At 44.7% G+C, this 14,389-nt stretch overlaps 1 protein-coding gene across 4 annotated transcripts in view; it reads right to left on the minus strand.

Moving 5' to 3' along the window:
* Tjp2 (tight junction protein 2) overlaps positions 1-14,389 on the minus strand; it is a 116,016-nt gene that overhangs the window by 4,506 nt on the left and 97,121 nt on the right. For all 4 annotated transcript variants that reach the window (XM_038343471.1, XM_038343463.1, XM_038343477.1 and 1 more), the window contains exons 12-19: positions 14,205-14,313; positions 12,790-13,000; positions 11,806-11,993; positions 11,244-11,339; positions 9,923-10,002; positions 8,389-8,599; positions 2,549-2,649; positions 1,146-1,358 (exon numbers count right to left, since the gene is read on the minus strand). In XM_038343471.1, coding sequence (XP_038199399.1) covers positions 1,146-1,358; positions 2,549-2,649; positions 8,389-8,599; positions 9,923-10,002; positions 11,244-11,339; positions 11,806-11,993; positions 12,790-13,000; positions 14,205-14,313 — 1,209 coding nt within the window. The remainder of the gene's footprint in view (positions 1-1,145; positions 1,359-2,548; positions 2,650-8,388; positions 8,600-9,922; positions 10,003-11,243; positions 11,340-11,805; positions 11,994-12,789; positions 13,001-14,204; positions 14,314-14,389) is intronic.

Here is a 14,389-nt window from a genome sequence, read left to right on the forward strand (position 1 = left end):
CATAAAGGTTCATTCACACCAAGAGCATCCACGCAGAGAGAAGGCAGCACTCGGCTCTGCTGGATTTCTGAACACTTGAGGAACCAGAGACCCTGACTAACCAATGCAGCCCTCTCCTACTGCAAAGAGATGCCAACCGCCATCCTTTGCTAGAGAAAGCGCAGGACACACTTCAGTAAACTGGCTAAATAAAAAGGAAGAAAGAAAAACAAACAAAATACTCTTCAAGTCTAAAGGTCTGTGTCACTACCAGTATTCCTAAGCATTAGCTCTTTCTGTATCTATAGGCAGTAACTCGCTCTTTACCACTTGTCTATTGTATATTAAGTCTCTCTCTCTCTCTCTCTCTCTCTCTCTCTCCTATTTGTCTACTGTATCTTAATAGTCGAGTGTGTGTGTGTGTGTGTGTGTGTGTGTGTGTGTGTGTGTGTGTTAAGCTTTAAGCTAGTTATTTTGGGGTACTACAATCTCATTTATCATTTACTGGAATGAGTTAACCTGCTAAAGGGTAACCCATAACAATCATCCTACAACAAATGTGCTTAGACAATCTTGTCCACAAAGATCATCATTCCAATTCTCTGAAGTGCAATTAATAATCGCTCCAGCCTAAATGAGTGCCCACTGATAGTTTGTAGGACTGTGTAAGCTAAGCTAGAGGATACACAGTGCATCTGATCGGATGTATAAAGTCCATTTAAAAAGTGAACTACGGAGAGAAGGAAACTGATGGGGAAACACTTAGGAACTCTGATAACATTAGGAGGTTAAAGGTCAAGGGGAGAAGAAAAGCAGGGCTCCTAAGAGTACAGTGAGAGGCCTAATCAAAGGTTACAAGCAAATGCAGCAATAATGTATTCATCCAGTTCCATCTGTAATTTGGACAGTTGGCACATAAAGCCGATACTTATGCATTGCCCCCGAGGGCAATAGAGTGGCGAATGACACCGCTCAACCTTTTCCAATGCCACGTGCCAGCTCCACTTTCCGTGGACCACAGCCACAATTATGGAGGCCCTGGCTCACAGTGGGCCTTCCTAGCAACCCTCTGCTATGATCCTAAAGGATGCGTTCTCCAGCACCCTCAGTTAAGACTGTTCCTGTGCGTGGCTGCACAGCCTGCAGCAAGTGGTGCCTTGCCTCACCTCCTCGTGCTGCACCGGCTCCGAGGAGCGGGTGATGGAAGACACCAGCGGCTCCTCAGCTGGCTCATCCAGCTCATTGTCAGTGTAGGCGCCTCCCTCGCCGTCGGTATCTTCAAAGTCACTGATGAGACGGCTGTCACAACTCAGATAGTCCGCGCCCATGGCGGTTAAGTAGGACATGCGGTCTTCAGGGTCATCATCCAGCCCTTCCATCTAGAGGAATTTGTTTTGAAGGGTGAGTGGGATCTGGCATGGATCCTGGGAGTGGGGACTCGAGAAAAGTCCCGAGTGCTGAGCCAAGTGCTGGAAACCTTGACATGTTAGCAGGGGAAGGGACCTTTCGTCTCCTGCTGTCGCTTGGCTTTGAGATACTGATGCTGGGTTAATTTCTGCACGGGACAACAAACACTGAAGACCCTCGGGTCTGTCCTTACTGCGGTCCATCCTTGCAGGCTGCTGAGCCAAGCTTGTCTGGCTGATCTTCCAGGATCAGCATCTCTCCAGCTTTCCTGCTGGTTCCTGTCCCCATCTCATGCTATACGCGTTTCTACTCATTTCCAAGACTCTCCAATCCAGGTTTGGATGTTTCTCAGAGGTAGCTGGGTTCAATCCCCAGGACCAGAGAAAAATATTCTCAGAACCTTACAAACAAAAACTATATCCTTCTCAACTTGTCTTCTCCAGAGGGCTGTGGAGACTACAAGCATTTGGCAGATGCTAGATTTGTTAAGTAAACATCTAGGTCTCAAGGAGTGAGACAGTCCATTTCACAAAAAAAAAAAAAAAAAAAAAAAAAATTGCTATAAGGATCACCAGCTCCTTCAATCGAGCTGGAATAAAGGTTCCTAGAATGAAGGGGACCCCAGGTTCTCGACTCTCATTCCCACAGCACACCTGTGTGTTCAGTATCTCTATAGATTTAGATGCTATCCAACCTGAGAGGGCTAGGAAAGATCACTATTGTCTTCAAACTCAGAGTCAGAATGAATTTTCCAGTAACCTCTTTACTAAGCCCATAATTCTAGCTGTTTCTCTTGGTATCCTTTGAAACTCTATTCCCCATGGTTCTCAACCCTGCCTCTCATCTCCACTCCGAGTTTCCCATGTCCTTAGTGCGGTGTGGCATTAGGAATGAGAACTTGTAAGCTCTGATTAGAGACTTGGAATGCAGTTCTAGTCGCTACATTAAAAGTAGAGGGGAAGTGAATGTAGGTCAGCACTCATCACGCTCTGCCTTGCAAAGTCCCTTCATTTTATTGCTTTGTTGGAGAATTAGAGAGCTCCCGACTGGAAGAACACATTGAATCCCTCTTGTCCCATGGTTCACTACATTCACTGCCCTCTGGCGGAAGCATCAGGGAACACAGACTCTCACCTCGCAGCAGCAAATCTAGGCCACATACCTTTCCTTCAGAGACCCAGACTGCTTCGCCCTGCTGCTGCTGAATGCTGTCCTTCAAGCTGCCAAACCAGCCATCATTGGCTGAATTCACGTTGATCGTAGCTGCAGGAATGTGAATGAAAAGGTCAGCATCAGTTTCCAGAGCATCCTTTATTCTAGAAGCTATTCACATTATTTCTCTTTATACCATATCTGAAGAAAGACTTGCCAAATTCAGAGTGCTGTGTGTCATTTAAACACAAAATCTTTTTAGCTGAGTGCAACTAAAGCTGCTTTAGTTTACATTACAGATGTTGTAAAACTTGTACAGGCTGACTTTCATGATATATATTTTTTCATTATATGTATTTATACATTACATATATAAATATGTCTTCAGAAGAGCTACTCTGTGTGTGTGTGTGTGTGTGTGTGTGTGTGTGTGCGCGCGCGTTTTATTTTTCAATGCTAGGAACAGAATTCAGGTCATCTCAAATGCCACATATGCATTCTACCACTGAGTCAGAGCCACAAGCCCTAAAAAAATACATTTTCAGGAGCACAAGTAAATTGGACTGTACTTTGAACTGTGGGCTAAAATAAGCCTATTCTTCCCTGGAGCTGCTTTTGTCAAGGTATTTTTAATCAGAGAAAAAAGGAAAAAAAAAAAACAAAACAAAAATCAAGTTAAGAGCTGAGATGAACGAGCCATATACTTCACCCTAAGCAAATAAAGAAACTTGGGTGCAAATGTGGGAAATTATTTTCTGAGTCTGCAGCCTGGGCCATTGCTCTACACAGCCCATGTAGCACAGACCGCAGACGCTAATGGACACACAGCACGCATCTGTTCCTCACAATCTATATCTACACACGTGGTGAGGATAAACTGAGCAAGCAAGACTGCTCCAAAACAGTAAGCCGGATCTGAATGATCGAAACAGCGCTGGAGAGAGAGTCCACCGGGTAAGAGGACCTTCTGTGAAGGCTGGAGGACACAGATCCAAATCCCCTGTATAAAAAGCTGGGCATGGCTGTGTGTGCCTATAACCCCAGCACCGGAAGGGGAGACATGTGGATCCTAGGCGCTCAATGGTCAACTAGCCTGATGGGCATAACACAACCATTATATTAATATAAAAATGACCTAAAATGCAAATGATCAGGTTGTAGATAACCTACAACTGATTTTTTTCTTTGGGGGCGGGGTTTCAAGACAGGGTTTCTCTGCACAGATGTTAGCTGATCTGGAACTCTCTCTGTAGATTATGCTGGCCTAGAACTCAGAGAGCTCTACCTGCCTCTGCTTCCTGAGTGCTGGGATTAAAGGCGTGAGCCACCACCACTCCACCACAATTGCTTTTTTTTTTTTGGTTTTTCGAGACAGGGTTTCCCTGTAGTTTCTAGAGCCTGTCCTGGAACTAGCTCTTGTAGACCAGGGTGGTCTCGAACTCACAGAGATCCGCCTGCCTCTGCCTCCCGAGTGCTGGGATTAAAGGCGTGCGCCACCACCACCCGGCCCCACAATTGCTTTTGAAATGATGCTTCTATGGCTCTTTATTAGAGGGCATGGTGGCATAGATAATTTCTAAAGCCAAGCAAACCATTAATGGTCACACAAAATTTCTAGGTAACTATGCTTCAAGTTTTCCTTTAATTAAATTTGACTTTCTTTCATTTAAGAAATTCTAATCTTGAAATCAGGTATGGTGATGTACGTTTGTAATCAGACGTACATCTGTACCTATTTTGGAGGTAGAGGCAGGGGAATCGAAAGTTCAAGATCATTACCGGCTACAAAGTAAGTTTGAGGCCAGCCTGGGGAACACATGAGACTCTGGCTTGAAAATTTAAAAAAGTTCTACCTCTGACCTTGGGAAATTGTGAATGAGCTCACGATTTCCTTACTTATTAATTACTTACAGCATCAGACTAAACTGATACATTGGGCAGCCCAAGGAAATTAACCTTGATGCCATGGATTTTTTTTTGTGTGTCCTTATCATGGTCCTTCACAGAGATTATTGTAATCATAGCTAAAATATGACCCAAGATGTAAATATAGAAGTGAGACTGTACGCCCCAGGGACGGAACAAGTAACTTGTAATAGATGTATAAGGAATGTTAAGTGGCCCTTTACAGGTTTCTATCAGGAGCTGCCTGACACAGTATGAATTCATCACAATGAAAGCCTAAAGTTAAGGGTGCTCTCTAAGAAATGCAGAGAACACATTTGTGCTCCCCTCCCCCCAATATGAATGCTCCCCTGCATTTCAGTGAGAACCAAGTGCTGGAGACACTGACAGAAAAGCTGCACAGAAGCCAATTTCCCAGGCCCACTCAGAGGTGGTATCCGATTCCGACGCTCTTTTTAAAGAGGCAAACTGTGACTTTCAAACTCAAGGAACTGAAATTCTCAGAGGCTCCTCTGGCTGCCAAATGTCCCTGCTAGCATTCTCCTGTGCAGGGCAGCCACTCCCAGCCCTGGCACGTGTGGGCAATACCTTCCCACCTCTAGTGGCAGGGGCACCAAACAGCAACGTGTGAGATGGAAGGGTTGGGAAAAAAATTGAAAGTGGTTGCTAAAGGATGGGGTTTCTGTCTAAAAGTTACTGTAACGCTGGGTACTGCTGTGGGGTAATCCTTCTGTGCCCTGTGAGTACGGATTACTGTCATTGGCTGTGCCCTGTGAGTACGGATTACTGTCATTGGTTAATAAAGAAGCCGATTGGCCAACAGCTGCGTAAGTAAGGTTGGGAGGGAGAGCCAAACCAAGAATGCTGGGAGGAAGAAGGGTGGAGTCAAGTGTCACCAGCAGACACCTAGAGAAGCAAGATGGGCATGCTTTCTGAGAAAACACACACAACAAAACAAAAAAAACAACACTGTTTGAGTCATAGCACACACCACCAATCCCAGTCTGTGAATGGACACAGGGTGAAATGGGCAATAAAATACTTGGTGTAGTCACCACACAGCTTTCAGGAGTCAAGCTTAGAGGCCTGGAGCAACTGTATGAAGACAGTTGAATGAAAACAGGGGCTTCTTGAGCCAAGCTATCTATAACCCTGCACCCTTTGTCCTGAAGACAATACGACTCACTGAAATAGACGGACAACGTACTGTGAGATCCAGATTCTTAGAAGTTCTAGATCAGCGGTTCTCAACCTGTGGGTCACAAACCATTAGGGGTCAAATGACCCTTTCACTGGGGTTACATATCAGGTATCCTGAATATCAGATATTTACATTATGATTTATAACAGTCAAATTATAGTTATGAAGTAGCAATGAGAATAATGATATGATTGGGAGTCAGCATGATATGAGACCTGTACTAAAGGTTGCAGCGTTAGGAAGGTTGAGAACCGCCTTTCTAGATAGACTTCAACACTCAGCATACATCTATCCCCACCTCTAGCTTCAGTTCTGAAGTTCCTGCTCCCAGTTATCTTACATTAGAAAGGATGCACTTGGAGCCACGGGCATGGCTCAGTGGTTAAGAGCACTGGCTGCTCTCCCAGAGGACCCATGTTCAATTCCCAGCACCCACATGGTGGCGAACTAAACTCCAGTTCTAGAGGATCCAATACCTTCTTCTGGCCTACTCAGGTACTGCTTGCATGTGGTACATACATACATACACATATACATATGTACATACATACATGTAAATAAAACACCATACACATAAAATGAGTAAATTTCTAAAAATGGGAGGGAGGGAGGTAGTGCTGTATTGTACCAGACCCCATCTTAGTGCCCTATTTCTGAGGCCTGATGCGGCCCTCAGTCATGCTTCTCCCTTCAAGCATCTTGTAATCCATGGCAAACCCTCCTACATATACGATCCCTCCAGTGACTGTAGGCTGTGCTCCAGAACGAACAATGGTCACTCCCAGCTAGGACACGGAGTACCCACAGATACCAGCTACCTTCAGCCAGCCCTCCTCCTTGTCCATCTCCAGAAGTTTGGTTCTTCTCTCATAACCCTGGATTCTCCTTCCTGATTTCTCATATCCTTGCATGAAACTCAAAACCTTACTCTCTAGAGGAAGCTGCCAGTCATTCAGTGGACTTGAAAAGTATAGGGGTGGGGGAGATGAAATGAGTCTCCCAGTTTCATATTCATAATCACGTGGGGTTCCACTTCTCATCGGTTAAAATGCAGAACTATTAACATAGTATACTAGTTAGTTCAAAATCTCAAATAGAAAAAGGCTTCAATGTCTGAGACTGAGAAAGCACACAATGCCCAAGTGTAAAACCCATACTGCGAACTATTATTAAAATGATCACAGCAAACCATCTGCAGGCTCTGTGGCTAGAACACATGATGAGGAAGTGAATGTGATGTCCAGACTCGTCACTAAAATGTTTAATTGTGTTTATAAAAGCACTCCAAAATCCAAATATGAAACACTTCTGGTCATAAGCACTTCAGACAAGGGATAACCAACCAACACATCACCGTTTCTGGCGTCTGACTCATCTAGCTGGGTTTTAAGGTACAGGAGAAGTAGTCAGAAAAGGCAGCTTTCGTCTGGGCTCAGTCGCACTAGGATGTGTGTCCTGTACAAGCTCCTACCGGACTGACTAACATGACTGTCCGTGCCACTACAAAGCAAGTCAGTACTGCTAGTGGTAATAATTAAGGAAGATACAAGACAAGGTATGAAGGAGAGAGAGAGAGAGAGAGAGAGGGGGGGGGGGAGGGAAAAAAAGAAAAAAATCATAAGCTACGATGATATATTTACAGCATTCAGTTTAGAGGTTTACTAAAAATCCTAGCGGCCCAACAGATAAGGCTTTAGCCAATCATGGAACACATCTGGTTACACTGTCTCTTAGTTACAGCCTTCACCACGGCGTTAAGACCTACATCTCTAACAAGAAGAGCTCAACTACAGTAAACAGTGGTCGAATGTGGATACATATCCATTCATCTTGTTCTTCCCAAAATATCCATGGTTGATGACAACTGTCACGGACCTCTAAAGTCACCAGGGTAAAAAGGTGGCATCTATGTAGTATCCTTATGGTGTCCCCACAAGAGAAAGCATGGCACAAACAAAAACTGTAACTCTTAAGCTCTTGAGTACAGCATACCCATGCCACTTCTTTATGAAGACAGTACATTAAATATGCCATCGTGAGTAATAGCGGCAATGGGTCTGTTTTTGGCGTTTTAAAAATACCTCGTTACGGAAGATTTTATACATAGATAAAGTAGTGGCCAGGCTATAAACTCGCGTGTGTGCGGCACCCACATCCGTGTCACGGTGCCTGGCCAGTCTATCCACCCTCCTATCTTTCTCACTGCAGATTCTAGTGTGCCTACTAGAAAACATATGAAGATTTTACTTAGCATGCATCTCTAAAACATAAAGGTAACCTTTAAGAAAAGAAAGTCCACCCACAGCATTAGTACACCTGAAATGTAGAGGGAACAAACGCTTAGGTCTTCCCCATTCAGAGTGCTCAGGTTTCGACTTGGGAGACACTACCCACCCCTACAAGAAAGCTGCTATCACACAGTCAGTTAACGGATCACTGACAGTAAGTCAAGAACAGTAACACGCAATACCACAGACACGGGAGCCTGGGGATAAGCTAGGGTCAGTCATTAGCCTTGAGTCTACCACAAAAATCTAATGTCATTAAAATGACAGGTTATTACCATTTCGTGGATCTTTACAATCATTTCTGGAGGTCAGAATCACAAGGCTTAAAACACAAACGCCATCGGTCTAAATATCCACCCCACCGTGCTATTCTTGAATGAGTCCTGAGCACGCTTCCATATCCCACACTCAGATTATCTTATTTTTCATTTTGAGCACCTTCTACATCTCACTTACCTGTAAAGAGATGAGAACAGGTTTTTTTGAGCTTGTTGGCTTGATCAAATAACTTCCGGGAACTTTTATTGGATGTTGGACTCAGCCTCTGTCTTATGGTTTTAACAGCTTGTCTCGAATCCAGGTTGAAAAAAATCACGATTGGGAACCATTGAGTATAATTGAGCAGGTCCACAGCTTTGGGGGTGACATCGAGCAGGGCATGTTTGTCCTGTTACAAGTGGAGAAAGGATGGTACATGGTGACACGAAGAAACATTATCAAGGGCTTTGTCTTACCAGATAAATACTGTATCCGATGAAATGTGTATTAATTTTGGGTGGATGTGGGGGACACACAGAGTACACACTGTGTAGCTTTGGCTGGAAGTCACTATGTATACCAGGCTGGCCTTGATCTCATGGACCTGCTTCCTTCTGCCTCCTAATATTAGGATTAAAGGCATGTACTTAAAAAAACTAAAAATCTCCCTTTCCATATACATCCACTTCCATATTATCAGATAAAACTCCCTTTCCCCAGGTTTTTTGAGAAAGGGTTTCTCTGCATAGCCTTGGCTGTCCTGGAACTCGCTCTGTAGACCAGGCTGGCATCAGACTCACAGAGATCCGCCTGCCTCTGTCTCCCAAGTGATGGGATTAAAGGTATACGCCACCACTTCCTGGCTGAGATAAAAATTTCTTATAGAATGACTGTAGAACCCTCTTAGTCCATGGCTTTGTCCTCCAGTGTCTCCTGGGGCCAACAGTGAGTGTAAAAGGGAGGGCAGTATAGGAGTCTAAGTGAGAAGGAGGGGACAGGCCACATTTGCACAAGTTTTATTAGAGTGTATTTTCATGATTGGTCTATTTTGTTTTTGGTTATTGCTGTTTATCTCCCACCATGCCAATTTATAAATTAACTTATCACAGATATACATGTGACTAAAAAGTACCTCTGCGTGTGTGTATGTATGTATGTGTGTGTGTACATACATATGTGTACACAGAGTGTTGGTACTCTCCATGGTTTCAGACACCCAACAGGGGTCCTGAGATAAATTCCTCTCTAATAAAGAGGGATCACTAATAAATGTTACTTGGTTTAATTATAGGAACTCTACTGCAGAATTAGCATCTGGCTTATATAGTGAAATGGCTTCAATTTACATAAGCTTTTATCATTAGTATTTTAATGGCTCCAATTTACATAAGCTTTTATCATTAGTATTTTTAATGGCGCCAATTACATAAGCGTTTATCATTAGTATTTTTTTAAAAAATTTATGCTTTCTTTTTATTTATATGTGCACTGATGTTTTGGTTGTATGTATGTCTATGTGAGGGTGCTGGATACCCTAGAACTGAAGTTACAGACAGTTGTGAGCTGTCATGTAGGTGCTGGAAACTGAACTTGGGTACTCTGGAAGAGCAGCCAGTGCTCTTAACCTTTGAGCCATCTCTCCAACCCCTCGTTAGTATTTTATTAAAACACACATTCTACTCCAAACCAGGATCCAGTTCTCTGACAGTGGGGCTTCTGATGATTTTCTCACCTGCTCAATAATTTGTCTCACAGTGTTCAACCGGACTACTCCACTGGATCGCTCAGATCCAGCATCTTTGGGTTCAGTTTCTGCAAAAGAAAAAGAGGGCTATGTAACGCTGATAAAAACCAGTGACAACCAAACACCAGCACAGTGGGACACCTGGCATGAGCCATCACCTCGTGGCAGGCAGTGAGATGGGATCACACCACCAGCTGAACTGAAACTGTGTGCATGTTCTTGTGTGTGTGTGTGTGTGTGTATACCTAAGTGTACACATGTAAGTGCTTGTGTGCATGTGTTTTACATACCAAACACCAGAGTTTCACTCATATGAGGCAAGCGTCATACCACTGAGCTGCAAACCAGAATTATTAAATGGAAATCTAACCACGAGGGAATTGCTAGGTTAACCTAATAGGGAGTACTTAAGCTCTGACTGGCGTGTATTCTCCAAGTATCAATATCCCAAGAAACTCTTGGGATAGATATAGAAATAAAAAAAAGTTCTAAATATCAACTGTAATGGATGAGCCTGAATTTAAAAAAAAGAAAATGTTTGGGACCAAAAATGCTACCTGTTTTTTCAATATTAACATATGCAGAATTAAAATAATTGAAAAAAAGGAGACCCACATCTACATAGTAGACCCATTCACGGCTTAACCAAGTGCACAGGTATATACTTAACCAAGTGCACAGGTGTATTCCTGTATACCAGGACTTGGAAGGTGGAGGCAGGAAGATCAGACATGCAGGGTCATCCCCAGCTACACAGTAATTTTAGGGTCAACCTGGGCTATCTGAAGGACCCTGATGTTAAAAAAAATCATTTCTGTCATCCCTATTTTATACACATAGAGGGTAATTTTATGGCGCATTTTTAGTGCATCTGGATTTAGATGCTGACCACTCACATGAGAGCAAGTGTGGAATTTCCCACTTGTGCTACCATGTTGACACTCAGAAAGCTTCAATTTGTGAAATATTTAAGATTAGCAATGTTCAGACTACAACATTAAACCTCTTTGTTACTGAGGGGACAATGATATTGTCATTATGTAAAAGAATAATCCTGTTACAAGGAGACACACACGTATACTCAAGGATAAAGCATCATAACTTGGCAATTTAAACACTGAACTGGCTCAACAGACAATTTCAAAAGGGGGCGTGTGTGTCTGTCTTGGTGCAGGTGGAGGAAAGAAAATGTATCTGGCAACATGACTCCAGGCAGAGGGTGTGGATATCCATTATTCTTCCAACCTTTGTGTGCCAGAAAACTTTCAAAATGAACACTTAGGGAGCAAAACCCCATGAGCGGACTTACTTGCAGTTTGAAACCAATCAGGCAACTCGTTGGCCAACTTTTCCATTGCAATATCTGCTATGGGGCCGAATAAGACCACAGGCCTCTTGAAGCCAGCTGAAAAGAAACGAGAAAGGCCATCAGACACGTAACTGCAATCATAATGTCCCGACGGGAGGCAAATGTGCCATCTACACTCAGGCAAACTCAGCAAAAGGAACTGAATTCTCCTCTCCCCCTCTAGCTGGACTCCAGTCTTTCCTGAACAAGAAGCCTTCACAAGAAGCCCGCAAAGTCGAGTTCAATACAAACTTCACTTGTCTTTCTCTGATGCTCTATTGCTTTGCACCCCCACTCAGTGGTTAGTATACAGATACTTGAGAGTCAGGATTAAAAGTATGTTCTGAATCTCGAGAATGCGCCTCCACTGAGGAACCAGAACCACTCAGGCTCCTTGCTAAATAGGATTCCCTCACCACAAATCTTGGTGTAAGTGGCAGCTGGAACTCGATGGTTACAGCCACAGTGGAGGAAGCGGCTCAGAGCTCAGCAGATCTCTTCCACAGCCGTGGAGCTGCCTCACCTTCCCGTAGCAGAACCTTCTCGTAGGCTGGGAACTTGGTGCTAACTGACACGGCCGCCGTCAGGTCTTCCCTGCTCTTGCGGATGTTCTTCTTGACCCCAGATCTCTGGCCACGCGTCCTCCAGAAGTCTGCTCTGTCCCCAGCAGTCTCTCTCTGGGCGTTCTGGACGCTAGCCATTTGCTCAGCTCTGAGAGAAGAAACCAGGAGAAGTCACTCTCCACAGCATGGGAACAGGTTATTATGAAGACCTAGCCAGTACCAGGGAAGAACCCATGGCTGACTCGCCTGACAATGAAGACAATGAAGGGGGCCCATGGAGGCAGAAAAGGCAGTGTGGTGTATAGCTTTACTGTCAACCTGACTAGGATTTAGAGTCACTATGGAAACAACCTGTGGGTCAGTCTAGGAGGGTGTTTCCAGAAAGGGAAAATCCACCCTGAATAGACTGCACCTTCCCACGGGCTGGGGTCCAGACTGAATACAAGGGATAAAGCAAGCTGAAGACTCTCTCCGCCCCCCCCCTCTCTCTCTCTCTCTCACACACACACACACACACACTTTTGTCACAGCAACAAGAGGAGCCCAACAGGTCTCTGAGCTGCACAAGAAGTAGCTGGGTACAGAACATGCCATGTGTGGCTCATATGTAGCATGAATGCATGTAGTAAATAGATCACCTTTCTTATGTTTCTACACAGCCACACACCAGCGAGTGTTTCCTAGGACATGCCAGCCTCCCCTAAGGTGGGAGACCAAGTGTGCTGGGGGTGCTAAGGCCACATGGTGTTTCCCTCAGGCAAGGTAGCAGGCAATCCTCAAATAAACCAATGGCAACAACCAAGGCTGAGGTGCTCACGACTCCAGAGGTTCCAGCTCTATACCCGTAACCCATGATTATGGCAGATGATGGCGTCACACGGGATTTCCTCAGAGGCATGGGAAAGGGATTAAAGGTATGTTTAGGGAAGTACTATCTGAGTTACCTGCTCTTGTTAGGGATTAAGCCTTTCTCCAGCTCATTCCCAATCCTCACAGCCAGCCAGTGGCCCAGCTTGCCATCGTACAGCGTGTCCACCACTCGGAAGACCTCACCCCTGGTGAAGGCCAGGCTCTGCGGGGTTTCCTTCTCACATTCAAAGTGACTTCTTATGAAAAACGAATCTCCTCTGCCACACGCCAGGATGTCTCTGTACACTGGGAAACAAAAGCACGGGTGGCTGGGCTGCTCCTCACTGAAACCCTTTCCTGGGTCGCCCCTTCCCGGTCCCTCCACTCCCAGCACATGGGCCTACGGGAATCAGACTCCAACAGGAAGAAGCAAGAATTATCAACTTCCTGAAGTGCCCTGATGGTAGATTTTATGTCGACCTGACAGTGTATGGGGTGCCTAGGCAATTGATTCAACATTATCCTAGGCCTTTGGGAGAGGCCACAGTGGGTGATGGGGGGGGGGGGGTGGAATTAACATTCAAATGCAGTGGTTCTCAACCATGTGGGTCAGGATCCCTGTGGGGGTCACATATCAGATACCCCACATATCAGATATTTACATTATGATTCATAACAGTAGCAAAATTACAGTTACAAAGCAGCAATGAAATAATTTTATGGTTGGGGTCACCACAGCAAGGGGAACTATATTAAAGGGTCACAGTGTTGAGAAGGCTGAGAACCACTGTTCAAATGTAGATTGAGTAAAGCAAACTGTTCTTTATAATAATAATAAGGATAGGGTCTCACCCAGTTGAAAGTCTGAGTAGAATACCCTGTCACATCAGAGGAAGCCCTCTTCCTACTTCCAGCTGGCACATCTGTTCCCTCACACCTTTCAACTGTATCTACACCATCAATTCTCCTAGAAGTGAATTTGGCCTTCAGGCTAAAACTAAAACCCAATCTTGTGATTCTGCCAGGTCTGCAACTTGCTAGCTCACCCTGCCCAATGCGAGACACACCAACAGTCACATTAACCAAGTCCTTAGCAATGTGTCTTTATCTCTTGTTGGTTCTGTTTCTCTGAGGACCCCTGCCTAACAGAGTTGCTCATCAATCTCTTGACACAAACAGGAGGGGACTATTCTTGTCTGCCACTGCACAGGGGAGGACCTGGAGAGGTGAATCAACTTAGCAGACTGGAGAGAGCTAAGAGGAGTCAATGCTGCCCATCATATCGGGACTCAACAATTCCATCATAGCCGAGGATGCGCCACTGTTTAGAAAATGATGCACAACTGGCAAAATTGTTTCAGTAGATGGAGAGAAAACATTTTCATACAAAATGAACAGCACCCAAATTTTCTCCATACCCTGTGACCCAATGTTGCTTCTTCTGGTCCCAAGACACCTCATTCTTCCCTCCCACTTCCCTCAAAGAAAACAGATGGTCAAACTTGCTCACCGTCTGCTCGGCTCTGAGCCAAAATGGTCACAGTTTCACCTTTGGGGATTTCTAACAGGTAGAGAACCGCATCTTCCCGAACCAACCCTCTGAAGTCCTGTGTGTTCACCTGGAAGGAAGCAAAGACCAGATAGAATAAATGAATGTGTATGTGTGCGTGTGTGCGTGTCGGGGGGGTATAGTAA

This window comes from Arvicola amphibius, chromosome 1 (assembly GCF_903992535.2).
Source record: "Arvicola amphibius chromosome 1, mArvAmp1.2, whole genome shotgun sequence".
Lineage (NCBI taxonomy): Eukaryota > Metazoa > Chordata > Mammalia > Rodentia > Cricetidae > Arvicola > Arvicola amphibius.